The following is a 16968-nucleotide window of genomic DNA, read 5'->3' on the forward strand; positions in this document are numbered from 1 at the left end:
TGATGGGCTCACCAGTTGGTGTTGGTAGACCAGTTGACACTTGCTGACGTGAAACTTGTTAAATTGGTTGTCCCACGTGATCCCAGTTTGATGCTTCCTTGATCTTAGGATGGGCCCTCTGTGGGCTGCTTCCTTTCCTTCTTTGCCTTCCCTGGTGTGTGGAACATGTCAGTAGGAAATTATAGATTTGGAAAAACAAATGCCATGAGAGGAGCCATTTACCTTATTCTGCTCTCTTCAAGTGGCATGGGAAATGAAAAACGTCCAAACTAAGAAGAATTTGGTGGATACCAAAACCACCAGGCTATGGATTCTTAAAGCCAGACAGCATGGTTATGAATTGGGTGATAAAAATGGAAAGCGTTTAGCCTGATTTCTAAGACGGGGACAGCTTTGTGTGTTATCACCACGATTAGGTTCTCCTGGCAGCCCCACAACAAAATGAACTCACTTTATGTGCTGCAGCTGTCTGACGTGTTGTGTGAGGGAGATACATCGGAATAATTTGATTTTTTTTTATAGGAGCCCAGATGCATGAGATTTTATCTCTAACTTTAAAGGTGGCAGGACCGGCAGCTGGAGGTTCTTACCTAGAGCTAGGACAGTAAGAGGTTGTTAGACACTGTGAAGAGTTCTGCACCCTTGCAGAGGAGGGGTTTATAGCTCCTGATGGACTTGGAACTGACAAGCAGATGCCTTTCAGGGGGGAGGGATCCGTTAGGGAAGCTGCATTGATTGTCACTGGATGCTGAGGCCCAGAGAAGGTGAGTTTCCAGTCAAGTCACGGTGTAATTCCTGGTTGAGCAGAACTGTGTTTCCTGCGGCTTGGTTTCATGCTCTTTCTTTCACATCATCGAGAAGGTTGAGACCTGTGGTAGGTCCAGGCCATCCTGTCCTTCCTCCAGTGGCCCTGAGTCAGTCCTGCTGCTCTCTGACAGGTGGCCTCTGGGGACAGGGTATCCCTGACCCCATAGGACTGCAATGCCTCTTCCTGACTCTCTGCCTTCATGGTGGTTTCTTTTCTTGACTTCTGCGTGATGGTGAGGTTAACTGTTGCTGACTAAATTATATCCATCCCCCGCCCCCCAAATTCATATGCGGAAGTCTTAACCCCCAGTACCTCAGAATATGTCCTTATTTGGAAATAGGGTCATTGCAGAGGTAATTAGTTAGAATGAGATCATCCTGGATTAGGTTGGGACCTAATCAAGTGTGACTGTTGTCCTTGTAAAAGGGGAAATTTAGGCCCAGATATGCACAGAGAGAGATGCACGTGAAGCCTTGGCTTGTACTGCCATCAGCCAGGGGACCACCAGAGGCTCAGGGAGGAGCCTGGGACAGGCCCTCCCTCAGTGCCTTCGGAGAACGTATGCTCATGCCAAGGTCTTGAACTTCTAGCCCCTAGAGCTGTGAGATGATACATTTCTGCTAAGCCACCCAGTTTATGGAACTTTGTTCCAGCAGTCTTAGGAAACAAACACAGCCAGCCACTGAACATTTCATACCGTAAAAGTACAATGAGTTATGAGAAGGGGAGAAACTAAGTATTAGACCGTACCTTCCTTCTTACCCTCCTCCAAGTTCTTTTGTTTTTTAATTATCAAACTTCCACTAGGTACTTGGTGAATTAACTAGATATTGATTCATTCATTCATATTCATTCATATTCTTTGTATAGTCTTCTGTGCCAGATAACAGGCCGGGCACTTTTTCACCATGTCTCATCCTAGTTCTACCCCATACTATGTGTGTAACATGTGTGGATGGCATTTAATCCACACTGAGCCTTGGTTTTCTCATCTCTGCAGTGGACTCATTTGACACACAAATGTGAGAAGTCTTGAGGGTTGGGGTGCCTGGGTGGCTCAGTGAGTTGAGCGTCCGACTCCTGGTTTTGGCTCAGGTCATGATCTCAGGGTCATGAGATCAAGCCCTGTGTGGGGCTCCGCGCTCAGCAGAGAGTCTGCTTAAGATTCCCTCTCTCTTCCTCTCCCTGTGCCCTTCCTCCCACTTGCATGCGTGCACACACTGACTCTAAAATAAATAATCTTTTAAAAAAAAAAGAAGTCTTGAGGGTTGAATGAGATGGAAATGTCCTCCAGTGCCTGGTATAGACCCAGCTGCAAGTAGATGCTAAATAGCTGTTTCTAGTTGAGTTCCCCAAGTCCGAGGTTCTAGACATTTAAAATCATTCATAATAATAGACATCCTTATGTGCATAGAACAAAGGGATTTCGATAACCTTAAGAAGAGCTATTTTTCTCAAAGAAGTATTGTACACAAGCGTTTATAGCGGCACAACTCAGAATTACCCAAAGATGGAAACAACCCAAATGCCCATCAGCCGATGAATGGATCGACAATGTGTCTATCCATGCAATGGAATATTATCCAGCCATGAAGAGGAATGACATACTGGTAATGCTAGAATGCGGTTGAACCATAGAAGCATTATGCTAGGTGAAAGAAGGCAGATACAAAAGGCTGAATGTGGCTTCACTTATACGAAATATCCAGCGTGGGTGAATCCATAGAGACAGAAAGCAAAGTGGTGATTCTTAGGGGCCCGGAGAGGGGGGAAAACGGGGAGTGACTGCTTAATGGTACGGGATTTTCTTTTGGAGTAATCACAGTTTTTTGGAATTAGACCAAGGTGTGGTTACATGACACCGAATGCAGTAGATGCCACTGAATTATGTGTTGTTAAAATGGTTAGTTTTAGGGGCGCCTGGGTGGCACAGCCAGTCAAGTGTCCGACTCTTGGTTTCGGCTCAGGTCGTGAGCTCATGGTCGTGAGATCAAGCCCCGTGTCAGGCTCTGCTCTCAGTGCAGAGTCTGCTTGAGATTCTCTCTCTCTAAAATAAACAAATAAATCTTTTTTTGAAAAAAAAAAAAAAAGGTTAATTTTATGTTATGAGAATCCTACTTCAGTTAAAAAAAAAACCAAAAACAAACACAAACATCATTTTTCTTTAGTTGCAAGGATATTTCTGTGGCCCAAAACAGGGGACCATGTCACACTTGGGAGCCATCACACAACGTAGCTCAAATATTTTGAAATCGGGAGGCATAGAGTGTTGCCTCTATGATCTGAGGCAAATAAGGTTTCTGTCTGTCTGAAAGAGGAATTTTCTTCATGACACTTTCCCTCCTGTGGCTTTGGTGACACTGTGACTTTTCATTGCAGTTTATGACCAGGACTGGGTCACAGGCCATCCCCAAACCAGTCCCTGGCAAAGGAGAATCGTGTCCCTCCAGCACTCCGAGACCAACGCCCCGCAGCTAGAGGCCCCATCCCAGAGCATAGTGCTGCCTCACTGTCTTAGTCCACGAGGGTTGCTGGGACATGGTACACAGGCTGGGTGGGTGTATTCTAGACAACAGACATTTATTTCTCACGGTTCTGGAAGCTGGAGGTCTGAGATCAGCCTGCTGGCATAGTCAGGTCTTGGTGAGGAGACTCTTTCAGGTTGCAGATCACTGACTTCTTGTATCCTCACACGGTGGAGAGAGTCCCTTTAATAAGGACATGAATCCCATTCATGGGCTCCACCCTTGTGACCTAATTACCTCCCAAAGGCCCTACCTCCTAAGACCATCACACTGGGGATTAGGATTTCAACATACACATTTGGGGGGAACACGAACATTCAGTCCGTTGTACCCACATCTGGACCAGATCAACACTATGTTAACGGAAATGTTCCCCAAACAAGGACACGGCTTTTGGGATGGCCCCAGCTGGGTCTGCCCCCAGAAGCCTTCGGGTTGGCCTCTGGGATGTACTTTCTTCTTTGCCTAACCCAGAATTCACATCGCTCGCAGAGTTGTTGGTTTTCTTAACCACAGATGCTGTAATTCCTGCTCAGTAGGTCCTGAGGGGCTGTAGGATGAAGTCCCAGTTCTACTTCACTTGGCATTCAAGGTCCTCCAGGCTCATTCCCCTCCACCCATCACCCTCCTTACCTGACTCTGCAAGGAGTGTTTGGCTGCCGTCCCCTGATCCCAGGCATGCCCTTGTACTTTGCTGGGAGGCTCTCTCTGCCAGGAGAGACATCCCTTTCCTTGCCAGCCTTTGGAATTGGGCCATCCTCCCTTGGCTCAGCCCAAATGTTTTCTCCCGAGAGTCATGTCTCCCTGATCCTGTCTTGTGTCCTGTTCATGGTGTCGGCGTCTGTCCCCTACACTCTTACAGGTCTGCTCAAGGGCAGGGACCCTGTTGTATCCTTCTCTTATCCTCAGCCCCAAGCCCCATGTCTTGGGTGGAATGGGGATGAAAGTTGGGGAGTCAAGAGAAGGTAAAGAAATAGCTACCTTCTTATCATTTGCCACAAGAGAGATTTACATGAAATCTCCATAGGCCTTGAAACACGGAGGCAAAATAGACTCTGCAAGTTAGACACATCCTCCTCCAGCAGTTGGGGAGACTGGAGTGCATTTAGCAGTCTCCGCCCTTGATAAATGCTTATGAGTGTTTGCTTAAGCAGAATGGAAATGGGAGGCATGCCTGCTTAAATCATCCCTTCCCAGAGTGAAAATCAAAAGAATGAAGACCAAAACACTCCAGTGGGTTGCCTCATGGATATGATTAAGCGCTGATTTAACATTCAGAACAAAAACATAAAAATCAGCCTTCCCGGAGCTGTCGTCTGACCCCAGGAAAAGTGTGTATCCCCGGGAAGGATCAATTTGCATTAAAGATCTGTTTGGCAATGCATTGTTGAAAGAGGTTAATATTGTAAGTGGAAATTTTTGATTGCTTCTCAAGTCTTTTCCTCCTTTTTGCTTCTCCACCTGTGTCACGTCAGAGAGAGCTCCGTGCTAGAAGTGATGTTCACACCGCCCACCTGTCGACATCTCTATGAAACGAGCTCCTGCCCTGAAAAAGCGGAAACCGGGTTGTATGGTGTGATATAAGGGGTGGAAATTAAGGAGCTGGGATGCAGATCAGCTCACTCCACCTCCCCAGGCCAAGGGAGGTGGCTATGGACAAGATGATCACAGCGAATGTGCAGTACTTCCTGGGTCCCTAGATGCTAGGAGTACCCCATTCTCTCCAGTCTTGACTATCAAAAATGTCTTTAGACATTGCCAAGTATCCTTCGGATGGGGGGTGCAAAATTACCCCCAATTGGGAGCCACTGTCTTAGAGGGTCATCATGCAGATAAGAGGGAGTTAGACCAGGAGGAAGAAGTCACAGCAGGGCAGTGTGAAGGACACAGCGTCCTTCATCCAGGTGCTGGTCCTGCATTGGAAGGTGTGATGTGGGTGGGCTGCAGGTCATGGTGGCCTTTAATGCCATGCCAAGCAAAACACATTGGATTTGACGTCAGGAGTCTTGGGGTTAACCCCAGGCACCTTCTTACCCTACCCTACCCTTCCCCCAGCTATGCGACCTGAGTCACTCAATCTTTTGAGCCTTGGTGCCCTTACCTGTAAAGTGGATTTGCACAGATTGGTTGTAAAGACTGAGTGAGTTAAGACCACGTGGAGTGTCAGGATGGTGCTTGGCATCCTCGTTGGCTGCCATATATTGTCTCCCTTCTCGAGTGTGCTCATGTCCAGTGAAATCTAGTCCTCTCTGGTTCCGCCGTCACCCGCCCAGGCTGCCATATCTCCAGCCTGTGTTCCTGCAGAGCCTTGGGTCCTCTGTTCCAGCTCAGTCTAGGGCCTGCAGCCACAGTTGCTTCCTGAAGCACGATGATGGGAAGGCTCAGAAGCTGCTCACCTGGACTGTTCCGCACCGTGGCTCTGGAGTACTTGAAATGTGGGTCGTTCAGATTGAGCGGCGCTCATCCCAGTAGGTGCGCTCTGAATTTTGAAGACCTAGCACAAGAAAAAGAATGGACTCTCTTGGTAATATTTCATATTGGTGACATGTTAAAATGCTAATATTTTAGACACGCTAGGCCAAATAAAATCTAGTATTAAAATTAACTTCCCTTATTTCTTTTTTCCTTTTTAAAGGTGGCTATGGAGAACAGGATGAGCTTTGTAAGAGTTGCTATCATCTTGTCCCAGGAAGCATATTGGTTTGGTTCTTTGCGAATCATTTCCTGGCACAGAGTTTTGAGATATAATTGGCTTCATGAGGCAATTCCTTTTTTTAAAGAACAGAAATGACCCCTTTAAAAAAGTTGACACTCATTGAATAATGTGTTCAGCACAGTTTATGTGTTCTCCCCCCCGCCCCCCGTAGATGGTAGGATGTTTTTTCCTTTTAAGTATATGCCAGCTTGAGGCAGGACCAGGGCCAGCCATATTTGTTAGATTCTTTCCCTCTTTACTTATGGACTGGATGTTTGGGTCCCCCTAAAATCCACATGTTGAATCCCAACCCCCCATGCAGTGCTATTAGGAGGTGGGGCCTTTCGGAAGTGATTAGGTCATGAGGGTGGAGCCCTTGTGAATGGGACTGTGCCTTCATAAAAGGGACCCCAGAGAGCTCCCCTGCATCCCCTTGGGCAGACACAGGAAGCGGGCTCTCACCAGACACCAAACATGCTAGAACCTGGGTCTTGGCCTTCCTACCCTCCAGAACTGTGAGAAATAAATGTTTGTTGTTTACGTTGCCCAGTCTATGGTATTTTTCCAAAGCAGCCCAAATGGATGAAGACACCGTTCTAACTACTTTGTGGGCCTTAGAATTTGACTGGTCAAGCAGCTGAAATCCAACTAATTTAATGTTATTAATACTACTCTAGCATCTCATGTTGCTGTGCAATCGTATTTTGGAGATTCTTTTGATCTCCCTCAATCCTTGCAATAACCAATAGTGCTTGATATTGCCATGGCCTTTCACGAAAAAGGATGGGAGCCTGTGGGATACTGAATGACTTGTCAAGATCCTATAGCCAACGTGCAGAGCTGATACTTGAACCCAAGTCCTGACTTCCTGTCCTCCGTAAATGCTGTGAGGCCTGCATCAGATGCAGACCGTGCCTTGGAGCTCGCCGTGAACATAACGGAGACAAGATGGCTAGGCTCTCAGGCTGCAGGTGGCGTGTCCTAACTGCAAAGTTGTGTGAAATGGGTGGGTGACGACTGGCTCAGAGACCCTAGCAAGACCTCTATCTAAGACGTCATAGTGGTTCTGAGAGCAAAAGGACATGTTTCTCTGCAGCAAGAGGATTGGACTTCACAGTGGGATCAAGACAAACCAAGTTGGCAGAAATGGGCCCTTAGAGTCCTTTAAAACAGTGAACTCCACGTTTTCAACATTTGTTCCAAAGCACATTGCTGGTGGCTTTTACTCTTGTAGTTCACGTGATCAATTTCTAAACAGTGCCCCCAAGGCCAAATGCCATTCTCTGAAGGAGAAAAGGAATCGGGTGTACCATTTTGACAAGCCCAAGCATCATCTCCCGGAGGGAGATGCTTTCGGCCCTGATGTGCAAAGAAGAGAGGGAGGGAGGAAGCATCTGTGGGGTTAGGCCTCCCAGAGGGAAGCCCTAGACTCCCGAGGGAGAGGCCCAACCCCCCACCCCCCCTTGTGTGTTCTTCCTTGTGGAACAGAGAAAGGAGAGAAAGTTACCAAAGTGAACTTGGCAAGTGACCTCAAACGTACCAAAGGGACTCGGCAGGGTTCACCCCATCCGTAGGGACCTATGTGGGGCATTGTGTGGATTCTCTTTTCTCCTATTACAAATGTTACAGATTCAGGCAGCAAGATGGCAAGCTTTCGTGTAGAAAGGGCTTATTAAAACAATAGTAGAAGGACTACAAGGTATCTGGTGGTCGAGGCTGTCTGGCATGTTCGTTCACTTGCTCATTCATCCATTTAAGGAGTAAGACTTCTGTGTGCCTGGGTGTGCGCTGAAATTAAAGCAGCCATTTTTGCCCAAGGGGAGACTGAAATCTAGTGAGAGAGATCACCATTAAATAAGTAATCCCTCAGATAATTGTATCATGCCAAAGTCTGAGGAGGACAGTAGAGGGAGTGGCTAGAGCATGGTGACAGATGGAGCGAAGGAGGGGCCCTTGGGCATAGGGCCATCAGAGAAGACCTCTGTGAGTTGACTGCACTCAAGACCTTGGCTTGAAGAATCAGCAGCCCTTAGCCCAGCAAAAAGCAGAGTGATAAGCATTCCAGACAAAGGGAGCATACTTGGCAAAGGCCCTGAGGTGCATTCTGGAAGTGAGAGGGCCGGGATGGCTGGAGGCAAGGAGAATTAAAGGGTGACTGGCCAGAGATGAAGACCGAGAGGCAGTTAGAGGTCAAGCCAAGTAGCTCCTTACAGACACGCCAAAGAGTTTGGGATTTATTTTAAGAGCTGTGGGGGAAATGTTGAATAATTTCCGGTGTGATCTGAGTTAGGAGGCTATTGCACTGGGTCCACGCATGAGACTATGGTGGCTTGGATTTATATAGTGGCAGTAAAACTGGAAAGAAGTGGGTGTATCATTGGACAGAATACATGTTTTAGAGGTAAAAATGGCAGGATTTGAGGATGGCCAGATTTGACAAGATATGAGGGGTGAGTAAGGAATGGAGAATGGCTCCCAGGTGTGGGGCTTGAGCTTTGATGTAGATGATGGTGCTCTTTAAGAAGGTGGAAAGCTCTGGAGAAGAGGGGTGGGGGAGAGAGAAATTGGGATTGAGGTCTGAGGCCACATGGTAGGGGAAGGTCTTTGTACACGTGAGTCTCTAGTTCAGAGGAGAGGCCAGAGCTGGAGATAAAAATGTGGGAGGCATCAGCCTGGAGACTGTCTCATGGGACATTGGAATGAGGGATCTCGCCTGGGGAGAGAAAACACGGTGGGTTCCACACTGCATCTCGGAACCCTCCTGGAATTTGCCATTTGGAAAAGAGGAAGCTTGAGGAGAAAAGGAATGTATGAAGTAAATATCTCAGGTAATAAGAAAGTGAGTTCCAGAGAAAGGTAATAGTGTCTCTTAGCAGTTGACTGCCCATTTGAAATCAGACATGACTAAATGGAACGGATCTGCCTGCCTGATAGTGGTTTCCTACCCCAACATTTGGCTTCCCAAGGAAAGCCATGGTGAACATGTATGGTTGTGCTCATCTGCACGAGTGGATTTTTCTAGGCTGGTACAATTGGAAAGGAGGGCCAAGGGGGGCCATGCGTGCTTGCAGAGGGAGGTTATAATACTGAATCATGGCCTGTCAGCCGAATGAGCATGAACATAAGAAAAATCTAGAGCTGGATGGGCAGGCATGAAGAAAGCCGGTGGATTGGGGTTCACGATGACAGTGAAGAATTTGTGTAATGGCAGCCCGGGAAGGCCCCCAGGGGTTGACACTGACGTTTGAGATTTGGGAGGTTGTGCTGGTTTGGGTGACACCAAGTTCTAGAATGTAAATTTGGCCCATGTGAAGCGGCAGACATTTTGAACTGACCGTTTCTGTCACGGAATCGGGGCGGAGAGGTGGAGGAGCGTGCGGTGGACACTGAGGTCTTCCAGAATGAGAGGAGTACCCAGAAGATGCCAGGTGACAGTGACTAGGACGGAGAGAACAATGGTGAGCCACAGAGGAGCAGGGTCTTCAGAAGAGGGAGAGGCAGTAAGAGGGGGCACATGCCTGCTTCCTAGCCCTCAGGTATTTGCATGAGAGAGTAGGGGAAAGGGTTCTCCTTTGGGGAAAGCCATAATCCAGGGCACAGCTGTACTTTCCCTGAAGAGCAGAGCTGGAAGGGAGCCAGGGGAAATGGAGGTTAAAGAGGAATTTGCTGATCCCTTAGTGGAAGTTCCAGAGGATTCCATAGCTGGGCTCGGGTGGCGGGGGGGAAGGTGTGGGCTGGCCCTTGAATCAGACTGGGTAGTTTGTATGATAATGCACATCCAGGGAGGCTGCTGGCTGTGATGGAGATATTCAGTCATTGATCCATTCAGTAAATACTTAGCGATCTCCTCCTATATGCTAGATAGAGTGCTAGCAACAAAGAAAACAGCAGTGGCCAAAGTAGACAGAAGCGCCTGGTCTTGAGGCATTGTGCTCTGACTGGGGAGGCAGACTGGTCATCAGTTATGTGTCCTGTAGCACAGAACTGGTGTTCCGTTTTCTCAGGAAGCACTGGAATTTGAGTCCCAGGGTTTCCAACAATGAATCAGCGTCCTCAAGCCTCTCTTGATCTGCAGGATGGGTATAGTGATGCCTCGGTGGGTGGTGTTGGTGCTGTTCAGTCATTCAAATGGTTAAGCAGTGTTTTTGATGGGAGGTCAGGATGGGCCATTAGAGCCACTGCGAGTCCATAAGGTGCTTCTGTTTAATTAGAAAGAGGCACTTTTCCTTATAGGAACTCTCCTTCCATCTATCAGAGAACTGTTGTAATAAATAGATAACCAACAAAGTCCAGGATGTGCTGGTTCTCCCTAGTGCCCTGGCCAGTCCCTGCAGGGGTGAGGTGAGGGAGGGGGTCAGTAGGAGTGGTGGGAGACAACAACCGGTTCGTTACTCCAAGCTTTAGTAGTACAGGGCTCTGAAACAGTGGTGTGCGCTTGTTAAAGTGCAGATTTCGATCCGTGGGGGGGGGGGTACCTGACAGCCTGCATTTCTGGCAAGATATGAGCTGTTGCTGATGGTGTTTCAGGGACCACACTTTGGATGGAGATGGCTAAGTATAAACTGTGGTCTTAGCTGCTGGTCTCAGGCAGAGGCTGAAGACAAACACGAGAGGACCTGGATCCTTGGCCCTTAAGGAGTTTTGGTGTAGTCAAGAGAAATTAATGCTGGGAAATGATTAGAAGACAGTGATATGATCAGGAATGTGCGGCTGACAGCCTTTGGAATTTAGAACAAAGGGAGGAAGCACCTCCAGGTCTGGACTTGTCGGGAGATGTTCTGCAGAGGCAGCAAGGACTTGAAATTCCTCTGGAGGTGCAGGAGAGGAGGAAAGGCATGGCTGGATAGTAGGGCTGTGTGGGAAAGGCTTGGGTATAGGCAAGGGGTGCAGTAGTACAAATAATGATAAAACAAAGCTGACATCTATGGAGGGTCCGTCTGCTGTAGGACCCCTAAGAAAGGTTCACTTGAGACTCAGATGACAACATGGAACTGACAGGATTCACCCGATCTTAAAGTTACAGTCGGTGACCCAACTCTGTTGCCTGCCCATAGGATCAGTTTGGCTCCTAAGTGCATCTGAAGGATTTTGGCCATTGGGTTCCTTAGACGTTTTGTTTATTTGTTTCTTTTGGAGATTATTTAGACTTTTATTCCCTCTTCATGTGCAGTATTTCTAGATAACTCATACATCTTGAACACCCATGAAAACTCATTTCTAATGATGCTAATTAAAAGACAACCTCCAGGGGCACCTGGCTGGCTCAGTTGGTAGAGCTTACAACTCTTGATCTCGGGGTTATGAGTTCAAGCCCCATGTTGGCTGTGGAGCCTACTTAAAAAAAAAAAAAAAAAAAAGGCAATCTCCAGTGTTGATCAGATCAGCATTTGGAATATGAGCTTCTGACTAGAGACTTTCAAATGGTAGCCAGTCACCCCTGGAGGGTGTATTCCCAACGAGGATCCTACAGATTTTTTTTTTTTTTTTTAAGATTTTATTTATTTATTTGACAGAGAAAGACACAGTCAGAGGGAACACAAGCAGGGGGAGAGGAAGAGGGAGAAGCAGGCTTCCCACTGAGCAGGGAGCCCGATGCCAGGCTCGATCCCAGGACCCTGGGACCATGACCTGAGCCGAAGGCAGACGCTTAACAACTGAGCCACCCAGGCTCCCCAAGGATCCTACAGATCTTAACTCCCTGCACCTTGCATGTAAAGTAAAACTAACTCATGTATTCTTCACTGTTCGCGCTGAGGTATTTTGAATCATGTGCAATATAACAAGAAGACATGGTGATTCAAGTTTTAAATTATAAAAGCCACACTATTTTTTGTATAAAATTTGGGAAAAATACATATTCATATATATTTAAATTATCCATACCCTATACCCAGAGATAACCTATAACCTTTATACCTTTTTTCATATGTATAGTTTTATAGGTATTTGTACATGTGTATACAATGTGTTACATTGGACTGAAGGATACTTGTAATCACATTTTATTTACTCTCAGCTCTGAATGCTGCTTTTGTGGCTTTAATAGATCACGATACTTTTTCTGGCTCATGCAATGTTTTGCATAAATGTGAATTTCATTGGTTAAGACAGATGGGAGAAGACAGATGGAGTAGTAGATGTTTAGTGGGAGAATTGACCATCTTGGCCAAGGAGAACTGGGTGTTGGGTTCGAGGCAGGGGCATTTTAAAGGTAACTCTTTGCCCCAGGAGTCTGTCTCCCTCTGACCAGGCAAAAGCAGGTTCCAGACTAACTTTCCAGTTAATCCATCAATGTTTACACATGTGGGAGGTAATTTTCAGCCCGCCTTCGGTTTTTTCCTTCCTTCCTTCTTGTGTTGATTCCTGTATTGACTTCCTAGAGTAACTTCTGATGTAAATTGAGATTTTTCTTTAAAATGTGTTTTTAGTGCACAGAGGTGTCATTTAAAAGTCAAATCCATGAAGGAATATTTTTTACCTGCTGGGTTTAATTTTAGATGCCAGTGTTATCATAAAATGCAAACCACTCTAGACTCTGTTTTAAAACTTTGGACAAATTGTGCCAGTTGAAATTAACTTTTGCAGATGGAGCGAGGAAAAGAGGAAAATAAGTGTCTTAAAGAGTTTTTTAAAAATGCTTTTAAATATTAACACCACTTGAGTTCAGCTCCATATATAGTCCTACTTTCCCCTGAAGTCCAAATTCACCAAGAGCTTTCCAGTTTTTGTTCTATTGAACTTTTTTTTTTTGAATGAGAGCAAGCAGTGGTGATATATTGAACTCTGGGAAGAAAAATCCTAAGATTCAATATGAAGGATTTAGGTTAGATCAGAGGGAAAATGACCCCTGGCAAAGGTTGTTAGAATCAGTTCCTTAGGGAGAGGAGTGCCTGAGGTGTTGCTGGTATAACCTTTGGCCAGTTGGTCTTTTTAGGCCTCAGTTTCTCATCCATTAAATGGGGATGGAAACTGGTTCCTACCTCACAGGTTATTACTGCTAGTTGTCTTTGCTACTATTATTATAAATGAACTGAAAACAAACAAACAAACAACCCACAAAGGGCCATTTTAATGTGGTGGTATCTCCTAAAGGAGATTCGAGTAGGATGTTCGGGTTGAGATCACCCATTTGGTGGTGTCAGCCGAACATACTTGTTGGGATCTGTTTTCTGGAAAAGCCTGAGTGCTGCTCCTCCTTCAGCTCTCGGGAAGAGGTGGGGCTCACCCTGTCACATGTTCCTTTGCTCAGCACTTACTCAAGGACTCTCTCGTTTAAGACTGTCTGACAGAGAGGCCATTGCTTGAGATGAACAAAATGAAGCTTACCCAGCGACAGAGGGCTTGCCAATGTCACAGCTAGTCACGTGCGGAACTGGATTTGAATCCAGATCTAACTGCATAGCCTCCTGTCCCCTGTTCTTCCTGCGAGATTTGGCCAGTGGCGGGGCGATCCTCATTCTTGGTGACATAGTGTGTGTGGAGGGTCTGTTGCCCATGCTTCAGAATGAAACACTTCCCGCGGGGGACTTTCCTCCAATCAACATTCCTTGTTTAAAGTGATTTTGCTTGTTTGGTTTTCCTTGCTAGCCCACACCCTCCAGCCCTGGGATCATTCATCTGTTTCAAAGGAGGACCATTTAGAAAATCATGTCAGAGTTGGGTGCAGAAGCAAACCTGGCGTTGACAATTGAGATTGGCTCCATTAGGTGTTTATTGCCAGCAACTTGCTGAACACAGACTCCTGAAGCTTGGGAGGGCTGCCTTTGGTTAGAATCTGATCCCATTTATTTGTTCAGCCGACAGCTATCAGCCAGCCTACAGGTGACAGACGGTATGCCCAGTCTTAGGGAATGCAAGGTGAGCGGACAGGATGTCTGTCTCCCGGAAACCCCAAGGCTGGTGGGGAGGACAGACGGTTCAACCAGGCCATAGTCCCATGGGGTTTAAGGGTTATGGCAGAGGGAAGGACATATTATGGGAATACCCAAAGGGACACCCAAACCAGCAATTTCTTTGGGGATGACAAGCCTTGTATAGCTGCCTGCAGGGGTAGGTTCTTCTCCGTTTGGGAGGCTCCTCGCTCCACCTGCAGTCAGTGTGAGCTCGATGTGAGGAGATAGGTGGAGATGAGATTGCAGGGCTGTTGGTTTTTAAATTCCTTTATAAGGCACATGACCTGCCGGTCAGATCCCCAGGTGAAGGATCCTGGGCCTCTACTCCATGTGCATTGACCTTCTCCCTCTGCTTTGAACACGTCTCAGCAAGTCTTCCGCCTGGCCTCAGGATTGACTCTCTGCAGGCTGGTGACAGGTTATCTGTGTTCCTCTCCATCTTCTGCACGTTTTAATCGTTTCCATGCTTTTCTGGACATCTTCCATATTAAAGGTGGAAGCTATTAAGACAGTCCCTGGTGAGTGTTTGTAGGTTATCAGCTGTGATCGGGATGTGGTTCCCTGCAGATGACATTGGCTGACCCAGCCTCCTCTCCTCCGAGTGTGCCAGGAGGCAGCCCCCGGCGCCTTCCACGGCTCTCTCTGGCTCGAACTCAGGAACTGTTCTGCCATTTTGACCGCCCAGGGATCAGTCAGCAACTTCCTTGGTCTTTCCAGAGAGGTCCATGTGTGCACTTCTCAGTCATCACAGTTTTGGAGTGCCCGTGGATGTTTTAAGTTGGTCTCTCTTGTTAGACTGTGTTCTTGGAAACTAACCCGTGTTCCTGGCATTTTTGAAAACAGGGCACCTAGTTAGTGCTTGGTACATACAAGGTGCTAACTAAATGCATTTTTAGTAAGTGTGTTCGGGCTTCAAACTAATCTGTACTATAAAATACTTGCGCACGCACGTGTGTGTGTGTGCACGTGCGAGAAAGAGAGAGAGGGAAGGAGGGAGGGAGCGATGTCATAGTTTTCATCATCCTTTATTTACTTTTAAAAGAGCTGTCTCAGTTTTGATAGATGTAAGACTGCAGCATTGTGTCTTGGGCTAGAAGGTCAGCAGGAAGTCGTCGAGGAGCCAGATACTTTCAGGATCTCTGGGATACCCCCCCCACCCCCCGCAAATTGCATCCTTTTACAGCGCTGGGAACTCAGCCCTCCTCTTTGCTCTTCCTTTCAGAAAGTATTATGAGGGAGGCCGAGGACCCCGTGCTCTGGGCAGAGAAGCGGCGCTGGGATTAGGGGTTGCCACTTCTGAGAGGATGCTGGGAATCTGCAGAGGGAGACGGAAATTCCTGGCTGCCTCGCTGACCGTTCTCTGCATCCCAGCCATCACCTGGCTTTACCTGTTCGCCGGGAGCTTTGAAGGTAAGAAGGCGGCTTCCGCACAGGGAGAGGGAGGAGGGAAGCAAAAGGACCCTGGCTGTCCCGGAGTCCTCGGAAGCCCCTCCGGGTCTTCTGATCCCAACTTGTCACTGTGTGGAACGGGAGGATATTGCAGCACGCGCGCGTGGGCCCGGGCCGAGACATGCCAGGTTTACACAGGTAGTGGGAGGGAGTCCGTAGCGAGGAGGACAAAATGCAAACAGAAGCAAAATGAGGTGCGCCTGCATACAGTGGAGGGGTCGCACATGTCAAATCCCCGCTTTGCACGTCGATCCCGGTGTCGATAAGGGGCGCAAGGTTTGGGCCCCGGAGGGATTCCTTCGCTGTTCATGGAGCCACATGTTTCTTTCATTCTTTGGTCTGTTCGTTTGCTCACACATTGAACATCTTGTTGTTACCGTTGCTACCGCTCTTGTCAAGCGCCTCTGCCGAGCCCGGTGCTGGGAAGGCGGCGGCAGCAGACGTGGACGTGCACCGTGCCGTGGAAGCAGCACGCGTGTGATGGCGAGGCGAGCCCAGGGCGCCGCGGGAGACGGTGGTTGGAGCTGTCAGGCCGGGCCCGGTGTGAAAGATGATCAGTCACACTGACTGGCCCAAGAGACGGATGCAACAGAAGAGCTGCCCTCCCCAAACAAATAAAAACAAATGCTGGTCCCTGTCACTTTGCAGAAATCGGTAGAGAAGACGAGACTCGCCGTTCTTCCAGCCAGCAGTTTCAAAGGCAGGGCAGTGTTTTGCGGATCAGAGATGGTTTTCTGAGCTTCAGGCAGGGAAGAAGGAATGGCCGCGTCGAGGAGGACGCTCTCTTTTTATTTGCTCCCACAGTTGAAGTCAAAAACATCTCAAGTGAAAATCTGTCTCAAGGGAGTCACTCCTGTGTTTTAATTCTCTTCGAAGATTTTATTGATTCATCTTGAGAGAGAGAGAGAGAGAGGGGAGGGGCCAAAGGGGAGGGAGAGGGACAAGCAGGCTCCATGCTGAGCGTGGACCCCGACGTGGGGCTCGACCCCACGACCCCGAGACCGTGACCTGAGCCGAAATCAAGAGCAAGAGTTGACACTCAACCCCCGTCCCCCTTTTTTTCAAACATTTTCAGTTTTAGAAAGAGAGAGTGTCACTATGGTGTTTTTAAACATTTCCTTTATGCATAATTTTATTGACAGCGCAGGGCTGCCTTTTAATTAGGAGGTCCACCTCACTTTCTGAGGTTTGCTCAGCTGCATATGATCGAGGTAGCACCATATGTCTGCATAGCAGGGAAGGGCCCAGGACCACACCCCGTCACTTCCCTGTCCCATACATCCCTGGAGTAGAGGAGCTTCCATCTGAGCAGCTAAATGGAGTAAATTATGACATGGCAGTGGATGAGTACGTTTTGGCAAAGAGATCAGAGGGAGGAAGGTGAGTTGCTATTGATCCTAGGAGAGACTGAAGGAAGCATTGTGCCAGGGACGATGGAAGAGCCTTGTAAAAGAAGGTTGAGAGCACCCGGTGCCGGTCCAGGGCTAGTACAGGAAAACATTGACTTTGCCAGTATAACTGGACGGGTAATGATACTAATAGTGTGAGAATAACAACAACAACAACGAGGATGATTGTGTTTTAGGCATTTCTGCAGGC

At 47.6% G+C, this 16968-nt stretch overlaps 1 protein-coding gene across 5 annotated transcripts in view; it reads left to right on the top strand.

Moving 5' to 3' along the window:
* The window catches only part of LARGE1 (LARGE xylosyl- and glucuronyltransferase 1), a 514447-nt gene that overhangs the window by 123400 nt on the left and 374079 nt on the right, over window positions 1-16968 (top strand). For all 5 annotated transcript variants that reach the window (XM_034987635.1, XM_034987636.1, XM_034987633.1 and 2 more), the window contains exon 2: window positions 15143-15330. In XM_034987635.1, the coding sequence (XP_034843526.1) occupies window positions 15225-15330 (106 nt within the window). In that variant the 5' untranslated portion in view covers window positions 15143-15224. The remainder of the gene's footprint in view (window positions 1-15142; window positions 15331-16968) is intronic.

The sequence above is a fragment of the Mirounga leonina genome, unplaced genomic scaffold, assembly GCF_011800145.1.
Source record: "Mirounga leonina isolate KUSES-001 unplaced genomic scaffold, KU_Mleo_1.0 Mir_418, whole genome shotgun sequence".
Lineage (NCBI taxonomy): Eukaryota > Metazoa > Chordata > Mammalia > Carnivora > Phocidae > Mirounga > Mirounga leonina.